The sequence below is a fragment of the Crocodylus siamensis genome, chromosome 9 (assembly GCF_052110815.1).
Source record: "Crocodylus siamensis isolate JL-2025a chromosome 9, ASM5211081v1, whole genome shotgun sequence".
NCBI classification, from domain to species: Eukaryota; Metazoa; Chordata; order Crocodylia; family Crocodylidae; genus Crocodylus; species Crocodylus siamensis.
The window spans coordinates 55,479,722-55,494,858 of record NC_143403.1 but is presented as its reverse complement, the minus strand read 5'-3'; the positions used below and the strand labels follow the sequence as shown (position 1 = coordinate 55,494,858).

The 15,137-nt window shown below is 47.2% G+C and overlaps 1 protein-coding gene across 4 annotated transcripts in view; it reads right to left on the bottom strand.

Annotated features, from left to right (window-relative positions):
• Positions 1-755: 755 nt before the first annotated feature.
• CABP1 (calcium binding protein 1) overlaps positions 756-15,137 on the bottom strand; it is a 74,341-nt gene continuing 59,959 nt past the window's right edge. For 2 of the 4 annotated variants that reach the window (XM_090063898.1, XM_090063899.1), the window contains 6 exons: positions 9,640-9,816; positions 6,322-6,352; positions 5,491-5,634; positions 3,943-4,052; positions 3,254-3,401; positions 766-1,375 (listed from right to left, as the gene is read on the bottom strand). In XM_090063898.1, coding sequence (XP_089920024.1) covers positions 1,350-1,375; positions 3,254-3,401; positions 3,943-4,052; positions 5,491-5,634; positions 6,322-6,352; positions 9,640-9,732 — 552 coding nt within the window. In that variant the 5' untranslated portion in view covers positions 9,733-9,816 and the 3' untranslated portion in view covers positions 766-1,349. Of the gene's footprint in view, positions 1,376-3,253; positions 3,402-3,942; positions 4,053-5,490; positions 5,635-6,321; positions 6,353-9,639; positions 9,817-15,137 lie in introns of all 4 variants that reach the window. The other 2 variants (XM_090063897.1, XM_090063900.1) reach the window with 2 other exon arrangements.

Below are 15,137 nucleotides of genomic sequence, written 5' to 3'. Positions count from 1 at the left end.
CCTCCATGTCTCTCCCTTCAAAACAACTAACCTCCCTCATCACCCAGCCCCCTCTGCTTCGCCCCAACACTCTCTTCTCACGCCTGTAATCCTGCCCCTCTGTTCCCCAGTGCCCCAGACTCAACTCTGCTCTGCATTGCAGTTCCTGGCTCTTTGCAACCCTCCAGGCCAGAATGCAGCTATGGGGTCCTCTTCTCCCCTGTCCTGGTGGGCTGGGGGGCAGACAGGGGGACTCCTTGTCTGCTGCACTAGCAGGGGGCAGCTCCAGGGGCTGTCACCCTCTGCCCTTCCCTGGGCAGGGTACTGCACGGAGGGGACATGAAGTAGCCCTCCCTGTCCCTCCCAAGAGACACGGCAGGGAGCCACCTGCCCCTGCCCTCTCCTCCCATCAGCAACCCAGGCCAGAGGGATGGGGAAGGAGGGCACTGCCTGATTGGCTGCCTCATACCAGGGGGCACGGCAGTGTGGCAGGGTGCCAATCAGACAGCTTCCCCTCACAGTCCCAGATACTAGTGCCCCTGGAGAGACCTTATATCCCAGCCTGTGACCCCTTGCCACCTGGTGCATGCTCAGCACCTATTTCTGTGCCGGAGCTAGAGGGATGGGGGCTGGCGCGCAGGCAAAACAGCAGCCTTCTGCAAGCCCCCGCTCACCCTCTGACTACGCCACAGGCCCAGAGTGGATCTGTCAGCTGTTTTCCCACCCCCAGCCTGCCCCCTGCCTCCCACAGAAACCTCAGGACTTCACACAGCTTCAGCTTGCATATTTATCTCTTTTCTGTTTTTCCCAAATGTATATTTGTATTTGCTCTTAGTAAATATAACCAAAAGGAGACAGGAGAATTTACCGGGGGCATAAATAACTCCACACAGACAGACAGACACACACAGACCACAAAAACAGACACGGGTCACCAAGGGAAACCAAGAGGTGCACAGCACACCCTGCTGCCACCACTGATCCCAGAGGGCTTAACTCTCGTCCACCCATCTGATAGGGTCTCTCTTTTGCTTGCTTTGCAGCAGTTGGCAGGTGATTAAAAAGCAGGGGAAGAGGTGTCTAAAGTTGCAAATGTCCCAGCATTGTGGCGAGTCCTAGCTCTGCAGCTTCCGGCAGTCGTCATCTCTGAGGAACGGTTCCAGTTGTAGGAGATTGCGAGTCTTTCACAGTGTGAAAGGGCGGAAGGACGTGGGGACCACTTTAGGGGAGGAGAGGCGGGTTGCCTTGCACTGTCTCAAATGCAGCCAGCCTGTTAACCTTTGCGTGGCAACATCGGGGCTAGATGCTCCACCTAGGTCCTCTTCTGCCCTCTGTAAGGTGCTGGTTCCTTCTTCAGCTGAGAATAACCTTCAACGGGACATCATCCGAACAAACTCTGCAGCCAATGAAAAATCAGAGAGCCTGAAGCAGAGCAACTAATGCATCAATCCCCCTTGCCCTGCTTCTTCTTATCCTGAGAAACTGTGATGGCAGTGGAATAAGGAAAGGCTAGAAAGCTGCACCCACACTCCCCAGATCTGCTTTGCTTCTTTGCTGACTTGAGAGTTAACACAAAATAGACCTTGATTCCTACCAAACTGCTAGAGTTACAAGATCTCACTAGCCAGAGCAGTTTATCAGCTGGAACTCCTGCCTAAAACTATGTGATAGCTTATTTTCTCAATAAACTCCTTAGTAGACAGTATAACAGATAGCATCTTCTCAGACTCCACCATAATTTCAGGAAGAGAAGGCTGCTTAGGGAACCATTGATTTATAGAGTTATAGCAGTTTTGGGAACATGCTGTGGTTTCAGTGAGATATTGCCATGTTAGGGAAGCACTAAATACATGGGAGTACTGCAGCTTGAGGAGATACTTGACTTTCTGTGGAAACAATTTGTTTGATAGATGCTGCAGTCTTCAGGATACATTTGAACTTCAGGGAGGTCCTTGGCCTGTTTCTCTACCACATGTTGTTTGGGGAATCAATTACTTCTATGGAAATGGAATGTAAAATGCTACTCGATCTGAACACATTTTAATTTTGCACTCAATTTGCCTAGGAATGAAAAAAACAGGCCAGTTTACTTTTGAGACATGTATTCAAGGTCTTAATAAGATGGATTTAATCTTAATTTAGAAACTGTCTCCTGGACATATTTCTTTTAATTCATGAAGTTGCCCTTGGGCAACCACAGCAATTGCTCACACAAAAAAATAATAACAGGATGGTATTTCTATGAGTTGTAGCTGTCTGATGCAATTTAGTAGCTGGAAACAAGTAGTGCAAATGCCTTATGACCTGTCAGCCCTCTGCATCACCACCAAGTGCAGACTAGTTTGGGAACCACTTTCCTAATAGATGCTTTAAAGTACTAGGAAACAGCCTGCCACCCTTTTAAATACCTTCCCCAACCCAAATCTTGTTCATAAACCTATCCCCTAACTGCTTTGCATGTCCGACCACTAGTCTCTTCCCTGACTGAAGTCTGAACTCCATTACAAGAACCTTTAACGGCACTCCTAAATGAAGGCTGAGGCTGCCATGAAGTAACAGGCAATAGTATAACACTTGCTCACTATTCCCAGCTCCTTCCTGCACAGAGAATGAAAGTCCAAGTCTGGATTCAAATTGGGATCCCTCAGTGAGACGCACATGGAGCCACTAGGTCATGTATATATGATGAGTCAGCAAATGAGTCTAACAAGGGACTGTCTTCCAGGAGAAATATGTAAAATAAAAATATATATAAAACCCAAATATAATGATCCATGGCTGCAGCAAGGGAAATAGCAAACCTAGCTAGGCAAAGAGAACATGAAACCCAGGCCCTTTTAAATGGTCAAAGAGGAAACAGAAATGGCCCATCAAGAGATGTCTGGTGCTACACATGCCATGCAGTGGATGCTTCTCTCACAGGGGCAATCTCTCATAGCTCAAGATCCATGCTTGACGCTGATAAACAGTGAGAAAATCTCTACAGACAAACCTCACAATCCAAGGATTTCTGATCTTAGCTATCTCTCCTCCAGTCTCCTCACCCACCCAGGGGAAACCCCAGGAGATGCATAGCCAGCTGCCTCTCTCCCTGTAGCCTACAAGACAGATATCTGGGCCCCAAAGAGGAAGCTGGGAATACTAAGCAGAGGTCATGCTGCCCCCATGCTGATCTTTTCCTGTTCTCCATTCCTGGAGCAGGGCTATGAGCCAGCTGCTGAGCTGAAAACCTGCCACATCTCAGTGAAGGGGGCAGGGGTGTGTTCCCTCTCACCTTCAAAATCAACATGCCCATCTCCATTCAGGTCCACATCCCGGATGATCTCCTCAATATCTCGATGGCCCACCTGCTGCCCCAACAGCTTTTTCATAGCCTCCCGAAGCTCACTAGTGCTGATCTCTCCATCACCGTTGGTGTCAAACTGCAGGGACACAACACATGCCAGCAGGAGGAAGAGTCAACTGGAGTGGAGCCTGTCTTACCTTTTTCAGCAGCCAGAGGTTCCAGAACTGGACACTGTGTCCTCCCCTAGTTGAGGTATCAATTCCTCCTGGAGGTCCCTACTGTCCCTCTTGCCTCTCTCTTCTCCTTCCTTGGCCTCTTTCTTCTGTTCTGGTTCATGTCATCCCTTCTCTTCAGGGAGTCCACACATCCCATCTTCCCTCTTTTCCCCTTTTGGACACTTTGTTCCCTGTTTCTCTCCTTGTGTTTTCCTTCTTCCATGTTTGGATTTTTTTTTCTCATATCTCCTTCCTTGCTATATTTACTCTCTCCTCTTCCTCCCCACTGGGTCTTCTCTCTCCTGCTTTTGCCCATAACCTCTCTCCAATCTTTGCGTCAGAGAAGGGGAGTGCTCACCTTTTGGAAGAGCTTGTCCAGGGCAGAGGCTTACCTCTGAGGAGAGGTGGCCCAGGAAAGAGCACTTACCTCATTCAAAGGGTCACCCAGAAGGTGGTACTCACCTCTCTGAAGGCATCACGTAGTTCCTTCACACCAATCATATCTGCAGTTTCTGCCAGGAGCTTTGGTCCCATGAGCTCCACAAAGTCTTCAAAATCCACATGGCCACCCTCTTGGGACAAGAGGAAAGTTTGCGTATCAGACATTAATAGATACTTCTAATTTAGTGATGCCAAAGTGCTCAGGGTAACACCCCACCTACACCTTCCACTGGACAGTGGCTACATGTTGGAGGCAGAGGGTCTGCTTCTCCAGGAGGGGCGGTACTGCCAGTGCAGGCGAGGGGGGAGTTAAGCAAAGGTGGCTTTATTGCATCTTTGCACTCTCTGGACTCTGGGCTGGGCTGAATTGGCCCCAGCTTCTCCATCCTAGGCTGCCTACGAGGAGCGGAACAGCCTCAAATCCTTGGGGTAGCCTGCGCTATGGGTCCGCTCCTTACGCTAGGACTTGCAGGGATGCAGATTATGGCAACTTTGTGCCATACAAGCACTAGGGGAGTTCTTCCTGTATGGCCCTGCACCCTGCTGAAGGAGGGGACAGAATACACCCCCTGGGATGAGGCACCATTCCATCAAAACCATTTATTCAAAAGATGCAGCCTTCTTCCTGTTGGTGTCCTATCTGCAAATCAGACAGAACTTTCTAGAATGCCTACCTGTCCATCAGACCACCTGGCTGAGTTAAGGACAGCCTGTGGACTGACTGGGAATGGAGCACCAGGATTATCAGCTCTTTGTTATGCATGATTGGTCATTTAAATCACATGGTACCGCTTCTCTTCCCTGAATGGATGACTAACACTTTGAAGACCAGAGAGCACAACAGAAAATACAGTGAATACTCCTGTGTACATGTGAATGTGGGCACCATACAGCACTGCCACAGGCCAGAGTATGGAAAAAGAACTGATGGAGAAAAAAAAGAACACAAATAAAGCCACTGCAAATCCCGGGTCTGTTTGCAAACACATCCCCCCATTATTCCACTAGAACTGATTCATCTGATAGTAGGTGGAAAGAGGGCTGCTTCGCAACCCAGCACCACCCCCACCTCTGAGCTAACTCCTCTGCGCGTGGCAACACCCAGAAAAACACCCCAGCACGCTGCTCCTGCACACATCACTACACTCACCCCAAAGGATCTTTCTGCAATCATGACCCAGCCTCCCTTCTCAGCACAGACCTCTAAGCCCGACACCTTCTAGATACCAGGTCTAATAAAACAACATTCATCACCGACATGCTGAGAGCAACACTTGACTATGCAGATCCAAATGGCATCCCCTTCCACATGTTCCTCCCATACACCAACCAGAAAGGCTGGTAGCCTGGAGAAAAGTAAATTGACTGATGGACCTCAAAGAGACAGCTACACAGATGGACTAACAGAGCAACAGGATGACAGACAGGCAGGCAGACAAAAGAACAAAGAAAGAGTAAAGACGAACCACAGAACAGATGAAAACAAGAGACTGTCAGGGAGAGATGAAAGCATGGAGGCAGAAACCACTGAAGTGACAGGGAACACGCCAGTGGGTGGATATTACTCACGGTTCATATTGATCTGCTGGGAAAGCTCTATGAGCTCCATCTCAGTAGGCATGTAGCCCATGGTGCGCATGCAGTTCCCCAGGTCCCTGCAGTTAATAAACCCATCCTTGTCTTTATCAAACTCCTTGAAGGCCTCTCGTAGTTCTGTGAGAGTGAATCCAACAAGGACAATGCTGTCAGCGATGGCGTTAGGTGGATTTCCCAGGGCATCTCCACAAAGAGTCAGGAGCTTGTCAGGGTACTAGGCTCTGAGACATGATCCCCAAGAAGATGTTTTTTCTCAGTGCAAGTTACCCACAGGGAGGCTGGGACCGGAGGAAGTACGGGTCCCCCCACAATCAGCACTACTGTACCATTCCCTCCAGCTAAGATTGCTCAGACTGCAGTCTCTGAGCTGTCACTGAGCCAGAACTCCCACACTGCTCGCTACAGTCCTGCAGCAGCTGGAGCATGCCAGCTCCCCCATAGACCGCACCTTTCTTACTTTACACTTTACAGGCACTCCTGGAGACACTGGAGTGTACATCAGTCCCCCACATCAGCACACTCCCATGTGAGGCAGTATGCCTCTTTGTCAGGAGCTGGAGTACTTGTCAGCTCTCAATAACCAGAACACCTACTCTACAGCCTACCCTCTTTCTGCAGGAGCTGCAGTGTATACAGCTGTCCTGTGGCTTGTAGTCCCATATTGTTCCCTAAAATGTTTTTTAGGAGCAGATATAAATAAGCTCCTGCCCTTTGCTTTATTCTAGATGGTCAGTTTCTGGTGGCTATTCAGTACGTGTTGGTTAGGGAGAAAGGAAGACAGAGAGGGGAGAGATAAAGCAATACCTTCAATTTCTTCTGGTCGCAGTTCTCTGTCCTGCAAAGAGAGAACATTATATGGTTAACACTGGCTGTTTTATAGGGAGGCAGTGTCAGAATGGCAGTCATGAGTGCAGACAGGTTGGAGACCAGAAAGTGAGAGAAGAAACAGGAAAATGATGACATGTTTAATACCATCTAGCCAGCAAGGCTTTGCATCACTTCCTTCCAAAAAGGTGAGGGCCAGCAGCTGCCTCTACACTTCTCTATGGAAGCCCTGCTCCATCATGCCTGCTGGCCAGATGGGCACTCACCACCAAGGAGGGGACAGCAGAGGCCTCTCAAAGGGATTCCCCTCCAGATGGATGAGAGGACCCTATGAGCTCCTACAACATTCTCTTCCATTGACTCCAGGTGGTAGAGATGAGTGCTGCAGCAGTTACAAGTTCCTCTGCAGCTCTTATATTAACTACAGTAACTCTGGTTGGGCATGTCTGAGATTAGAACTGCTGCACGCTGGTTCCCCAACCAGCAAGTCTACACCATTCTCTACAGCCCCCCCAGCAAAAACAGAGGTAGCCATGAGCTCTCCCACAGCCAGTGCTCCGGTGACATTCCTTACAGGCCTTCCCCCTAAGAGAGGCAGGAAGCATAGAAGCCGTGAGCTCCCCCCAGACTCAATTCCAAAAACAAGCATTTTAAAACTGGGCATGTAGGCAAGGATACAAAATGTACAGCAGCAAGGTCATCTATAAACAAAACAGGACAAAGATTCACCACGATAAGGAAACACTGCAACTTCAAACATCCAATTTGTGTTTCTTTGTAGGAGGGGATGTAACGAATACAGGAAATTCCAGAGGCTGCACCAAGAGGAAGAAGAGATATGCATGGAAATGCACTGCTTTCTGGTTAGTAAAAGCCCTTTCTAACTCCATTCATGGCTCCTAGGCAAATCCAAATAGCTCAGAATTTGGAAACAACAGAGAAATAATTTCCCTTCTCATCCGAGTCTTGGCTTCTCCCCTTGACCTCTGGGTGTTCTGCCTCGCCTCCCAGGGGTTCTGCAGTATCATCACAGATCCCTGGAGACTGTGCCCTCAATCAGTTCGATAAGGATGGGCTCTTGCTATTTAACCACAGGCTGCTCTGGTAATGCTAACAATGACTGCCTGGAATACGCAGCAAAGTAGGACACATACTGGTTTATGTCTGTGCAAAGAGGGGCTGCGCCAGAGAAGTGATCAGCTTGCCACTCATAACCTTCCCAGAGGCATCTCTGTGTTGGATGGAACTTTCAGAGAGCTCTGGCTCCAGTTTCATCCTTCACAGATCTGGTAACTTCAAACATGTCATCCCATTTCTTCTGCTTTCATTAATACTGATTTGTAAAACAATTCAGACCCTTGAGACCAGACAGGAGGCCTTGTTGCCTTCCTGTCTGTGATATCATAATGAATTACAGAGGCACATGATCAATAACAACACTTTGTATACCTCCCCTCAAGGACTTCTGCAAGCAGGAGTGCATTAAACCCTGGAGTTATTATCGAGCACCAGCAGGTTCCTGAACACAGTTTGAGACGCAGAAGTATCATTATCATCTCTGCTGAAGAGAAGGACATCATGACTCACCCAAGGTTACTCATAAGTGTGCAACAGTGTCTGGAGTAGAACCCAGCTCTTCCAAGCCCTATTCCATTACTGGAACCACCAGACCGCCTCTCCTCCCAGTCACATCAGCATTGGCATTTAAGGCCATCTTATAGCCAGCACCATTAACACACCAACTTTCCAAGAGGAAGTCTCCTGGGTTTTTATGCATGGGCTCTATTTTTGCACCCTAAGGTATCTGCGTGTGCAGGGCTCTGAGCTCAAGCCCCTTGGCAAATCTGAACCAAGTAGTAACTGGGGTCACGAAAAGTCACAAGAGGATTTGCTGTTTTAAAATCCAAAGGAAGATCCCTTAAAATGATTAAATGGGAAAACACCTGCCCAAGAAGAAATCAGCCAAATCATTTAAAGCCTTCTGAGGAGAACAGATGGAAAAAGGCATACACCTGCTCAAAAAGTTTAGACCCTACGAATGAACTAGAGGTGACTAGAAAGCAGTCAGGTAGAGGAAAATTTCCCACACTAATACACAGTGTTCTGTCATATGCACAAAGTCCTGCTGTCTAAAGAGAAAATAAGGAACACATCTGTTTATCAAATACATTCACTCCATAGCAGGGCTGTTGTCAGAGATGTCCCAATCCTTTCCAAAATACGATATTATGGATTCTCAAATCTGAATAAAATGGACACAGACACCTGTCAGCTACTGGCATTCTATATGGAATTTGGATCCACTTGTTGGCTTGAACACGTGATTGTATAGCTGCTTATGTGCTAGTATAAGTGTATGCTTCTGTGAAAATATAACTGTGCACACTTTAATGAACTGCCTAAGGAAATACGTGGCACCTTAGGTTAGAGGTTATACAGTAAATGGCACTTGAGGTTAGAGGCCGCAGAGGATAAAAACCCTATGATGGGTGCTACCAAGGGTGATTCTCTTTCAGCTCAGCTGGCTGGGGACTACCTTTGGGATACACAAAGCCTGATGTCTACACTAGGGGTGTTTTAAGTGAATAAGAACATACATTTATGTCCATCTATTTATATGTATAACCTGTGTATGTTAATAAAATTGTGTCTGTATATATGCATTTAAATATAGGGATGAAATGTTTGTATGTATTTTGAGTTTACGGTAATATATACCTTACTTGCTATGAATGCACAGATGCAAGCGCATCTCTATATTTAGCATGTTCAAGTGTATATGTCTGAAATTGCAGACAAATGTACGTATGTGTCAAAACTTGCATGTCACTGTGAACATAGATGGCTATTTGTTTTGGCACATAGAGTGTGCTCACTTGTGTATAGGTGTGGCCAGTATCAAATCTGGGCACCTCAATGGGACAGTCAGTTCCCAGAGGCATTCTAATCAGGCTTTTAATATTTAGGCCCTATGTGCTAACCTGAGCCTCCATATATAAGATGTGGATGTCTCACTGGAATATCAAATGTGAACACTGCTTTCTTTTGGTGTGCTTGAGTCTGTGCCTGTTTGAGTGGCCACAAATTTATCCCCCATGTGATATATTCTTCACCTGATATTTAGATGCCAAATTTCTCTGCACATCCTTCAGGTCATATGACTGCATATGCACGTTAGTCTGCAAGGCTGGGGGATTTCCAAGTTCCATATACACAGGAACACATGTGTGGCTGTATGTCCGCGCATGTGTGCATTGCACTTTGTGTATTTCACCCGGCTAGGTATAACTTACGTACAGGCTGCCTGTTTTCTGCGAAGCCCTTCCTCAGGAAGATGCATGCGGGCCCCAGCAGGTTGTGCATGACGGCGCAGTTCTGGGCTAGCACCATGAGTGGACCCTGGTACTCGCAGGCCGACGGCCCCTCCTCGCTCGTCTGGACAGCTTTATAGCACGTCTTCTCCTCATGCCGGATCTTCCCAGCCAATCAGCAGCAAGTAAACAATACAATAGAGGAAGTTACCTCCCTATTTGTCTCAGTCTTTGCTCTGATGTTTTACTGGACTGCCTAGTAGAGTCATTAGCCTTACATGTCCTTGATCACTCCAGTCTAGGTTCCCCCTTGAATCTATTACAGGTTTGTACTGAAGCAGCAGGAACCGAGTTTGCTTTCAATGGCTGATAAATGTCTAGCCACCATGGAGGATTTCACTTTGAAATGGCATCAAACTCTCAAAGCAGTACACATCCCTTCAGCTACAGACAAAAAGGCCACGATAGAAAGTGAACATCTCCTATCCCTCCCACTTCCAGCCCCAGAGTGAATAATTTTATGTGTGGGCTGAAAGGGACTAGCATACTCAGATATACAGATATGAGTCTGCAAGCACAGGAAAACTATTCAGGGGCCTCAACTGAACACCAGGCAGAGAGGTTGTGTTAGTCTTCATGTTCAGGCAACACAGTTTAACAACTGTGCATAAATACCTGCATCAGATTTTTAGTAATACTGTCAGAGGATCATTTACAGTGTCAGCAGGCTTATCCAGGTGCTGTCTCACATTCCCAGTGAACTACTATCCTAATTAGTTACATGCTTGTTCCATTATAATATCAGTCTCTTCTGGCCTCTTACAGCCTAAGAGTCCGCCAGCCACCATCTCACTACCCTTGTCTGCTCTGCATTTTCACAGACCGCTCTCAGAAGTCCACATAGCCCAGCAAACGGGGCTCTAGAATAGAATCCAACATCCGATTCTATAAGGAGTCACTGCTTTCCTAATATAGACATGCTTTTCCATGGCTCATCTTCTCTTGGTATTCCCATGCAGCTATAAAAAGCCAGCCCTACCCACAGGACCCTTGGTTTTATACGAAAACATTAACTGTACACCACTTTCTGCTTCAGGAATGAGCTCCCACATTTATAGATAATGTTCCTAGAGGTCATGAGAGCAGCTCTGGCAATAGCTATTGCCTCTCTCTCTATATTAACTCCCTGTATTAACTCTTAATCACATACTTCTTTCCAGGCTAAGAAGCCGGCCACATGCGCACCCCATTCATGCTCGCCCACACTTACTGCATCTATTTGCTGTGCCTGCCATATGTTATTGTACTGCACACATGGTTTGTAGTTTACATTTTTAAACACAGTCTTGAGGCAATCTGCTCATGTATAATGCCATGTGAATATCAAGCAAAAGCACCAAAACCAAAACAACGCAAAAAGAAAACCATGAAGTAAAGGAAATGATGACGCACAAGAGTGTTCTAATTGCAATCACAGATGAGAAGGAAACTCTTCACCTGATTATACATGGCAGATGGGGAGCTTGTCCTTAAAAACATAACAGATGAGCATCAATCCACACCTGGCACATCACAGGCTCTGCTAATTGTCATGAAGTCGGCATGATGCTGTACAGTTTAAGGACAAAATACACATGTCAGATTGTCAGGCCGAACGTGCCCCAGGTGTAACTCCTTTGAGAACCAAATGAGAGATGAAATTCTTTTTAGCCCTCCAACCACTTGACTTGATTATGAAGTGACTGTAGTCGTACCAAACAGGAGCCTACCCTGTTATTTTCATATATGCACAGAAATTACCAGTTTGATGCAATAACTGCCAGAGACGCAGAACAAACCAGAAGGGGATTAAGCCACAGATCCACCGGCTGGGTAGGTAATGGGAATGACACTTCTCTGTCCTCATCTAATGCCACATGCCCTCCCTTCCACTCTCTGCTGGCACCACTCATGGAACATTGTTAGGGCTCGCACAGAACTGCCCTACAGCACCACTTGCTCCTGCTGCCGAATTGCCTCCCAGTGAACTGCTGGAAAGCCTCCCCTCCCCCTCTTCCTTGTTAACACATGAAGCCAAAGAAGAAGAGATGGCTCTGACAGAGATATAGGGCACAATGAGGCCAGCCACCTGTTTGTGGGAGAAGCAACAACATGCTGACCTGAGCATTGAGAGGAGCAAGATAAGCGAGGGGCCTCAACCTCCTCCACTGCCATTCCTGGAATACTTGGCTGGTCTGAGCACCAGGTCCTACAGTGGAAAGAAAGCTAGGGTGCTTCCCAAAAGTGAGTGCAGAACTGGGGAAAGGTGTCAGACGGAGAGCCCAGTAGATTTTTATCCACAGCAGAGGAAGAAATGGGGCAGACTCCAACACATTCCCCTGCCAATGTACCCAATCCCAACCCACAGACACTCTGGAAGGGCAAGATGTATAGCCATTACGACCTTTATGTCTTTGTTGAGACTGCCAAGCAGTATAAGTGATACTGGTGCTTTTTGCTGCACACACACACTAGTATGTACAACAATGTACTGGATGGGAATGAAGTTTGAGCTCAAGATACTCAGCTCTGAGGCAGTGCTGCAGATGGGAAGGGCTCCAGAAACCAGTCCTCAGTCCAGCCCTTGAGCCACCTTCATTGCTTTAAGTTATTCTGAACTCTCTCTGTTTTATGTTGCCATTTGCCAGAGATCAAAGGGAGATGGTTCCCTGCTATCTCAGGCTAGCCTTCCAACTCAGCATTTCTATTACTTCCTCCTCCACCTAAGCTACCAGGGATGTCTCAGCTTGGCTATGCCAAGATCCTCTCTCACGTACATGCAGATTTACTGTCTCCAGCACACCAAGTGCTGGGATCACAGTAGTGAGAGAAGCTGCTAAGGGAGACGGCCTGAGTAAAAGAGAATTATTTTTCACTGGGGGCCTTTTTGTCCCCCTTCTCTGTTTGAAATTATGTCAGCAAAGCTCAAGGAAAGCACTAGGGGCAGTATCTGCATCATGGAAAAGCCATCCTCTTTCTCCCTGCGGGGATGTTTATCAAATGCAAGAGGCCTCTAGGTTTCTCCCCCACAGCAGCCTGTTGATTGCAAGTAAAGAACACTTGACCGTATCTGGGTGGCCCTGGCTTGGCACCATCATAATGTAGGTGGTTTCTCTGTCTCAAAACAGGACATGAACATGCAGTGGAGTTTTAGCTTGGGGGAAATTGGCAGAATCTCCCTGACAAAGCTTAATTCAGTCTGTCTCCCATCTTTTTTTCGTCCTTATTGCAGTTCCCCCTCCACTTGCCAAGGCCTACACCTGAGGAAATGAGGAGGAGGGCTATACCAAATAGTAGCCTGAGGTCATGATAGCTCAAAGTCCAATCCTGCAAGATAGTGACTAAAACCAGATTACGCTGAAATCAACACGAATGGAGAGGACTCAGCACCTCAGAGGAATGGGCCGTGGGGCCTTATTTCAAACTGGCTAAAGTGGACTTTGCAAAATCCTGTAATTCAGTCTGTGGTTGCTCTCATCTTTAACCCTTCCATTCCCAGCCTTTGTACTAATGTGAAAATTGCATCTTTATAAGTGGCTCATGGGAACAAAGGAGTAAATGACTACAAAGATATTCCCTAGAGATCCTGAAAAACCCAGAATGCAACGCTTCATTTTGATCCAAGTACCAGGCCACGATGCGTGCTGGGAACTACAGTCGCCACAAGCCACATCTCCACATTAAAGACAAGAGCAGCTGCAGTCTGTTTGATTTTATGCACATGGGAGGCAGCTCACAAACAGCCAGTGTGACCTTTTCAGATGTGTGAAGTTCAGGCATTTCCAGCTGACTGACCCACAAGTTCCTCCTCTGCTTCTTCCTTGGGGTCACACTGACCAGAAGAAACAGCTCAGTGCTGACGAACTGCTCTGGAATGAATTCCTTCACTGCATACAGACACCACAAAACACTGGGGCCCTGCTCGGGTGGGTCCCTCCCTCCACAGCAGTGCTTTACCACTACCAGGCAAGACGGCACAGCTCATGGGTATACCGGATCATGGGATTTGAGATAGCACTAGGGTGTTTTTCCCATAAAGTGGTAAATCTGTCGTTAAAAAAAAACTCCACTGCTAAAGAAGCCTTCCTGCCGTGAACTTCTGTACAGCAGCAACATTTAATTGCCGGCATCAGCACACTGAATTCTCAGGGAGGTGCCATTTTATTACCAATGAAGCCTCCACTATTTGTGCTTTCTTCCTGAGGGGCTATTTCACTGCTGTCTTGTGCCTTGGCACACTGAGCTGCTTTGTGGCGTGTGCTGGCTCACTAACAGTATGGCGTCCACACCGCGAGCTTCCCTGGGGCTCTGCCTTTCCACTGCCAGCAGGGTCTCTGCTTTGGGGCTGGAGGGCTTCTCACTGCAGACCACTATGCTCAGACTGAAAGCTGACTGTGCCCAGCAGCAGTGCCTGAAAACGCTCCGTACAGCCCCTGAAGGTGCTTCCTTACTTCTCGGAAGCAAGGATGCCATGTCCACATTGTGCCAAAGATGGGTTAATTAGCTCTGCTGAGAGAGAGCCAATTAGCTTTTCCTTGGCACTGTGGGGACTTGGCTACACTGCTTCCAGTCCAAGAAGGCAGTGCGTGATGTTTCTTGCACTGTGTTTGAGGATGCTGCTTCATGGCATGGTAAGTCTGCAGTTTAAAGATGGTCTCTCAGTGCCTATTATGACCTTTCCTTTTTAAGGAACATGGGGTTTCTCTTTTTGGTGAATTATTATTCATTTCAGTGTCTCCAGATGAATTCTGCTCTCACCCACTGGCTGAACTCCTTCCCTAGTTAGATAAATGACATGACCAAGGAGACTCATTCCCTCAATTTAGCCCCTAATGGCAGTTGGCTCCTAAGTCTAGTTCATCCCTGAACCATTCTGTGATCTAAGCATAAAGCAGCCCATGGGTTAAAGGCTACAGATAACCATGGCATATGCACATGCATGCAGACGTGAGCATGAACATGTGTACACGCAGGGTGTGCTGACACATGAGAGAAGGCATAAACACACATACAGGGGACATAATTGACTGTTCACAAGCTCATGCTCATCTCTGGGCCTGTGTGCCCATTCCTCAGAAGGCAGGCACACCTATAGACAAACACTTGAGGTACATACAGGTACATGAATGCACACAAAAGCTCCAGCATACTTGCATATATTCCTCTGTGAGATCTTAAAAACAAGTGCACACACATGCAGGCAGACACAGAGGCATGCACATACACATGTATACATGCGGATGCACACTCATACATACCCTTACATTTTTGTCCTTTCGCATGTATTCATAAATGTTGCACAAATTACGTATGTACAACTTCATGGAAGTGAACGCACCTACAGAGGAGGTGCACACATATACCTGACACACTTACTTACTCATTCATGTATTTACTTGTACACACTGTAACAGGGACATATGTTAACAAGTTAATGTGCTCCTA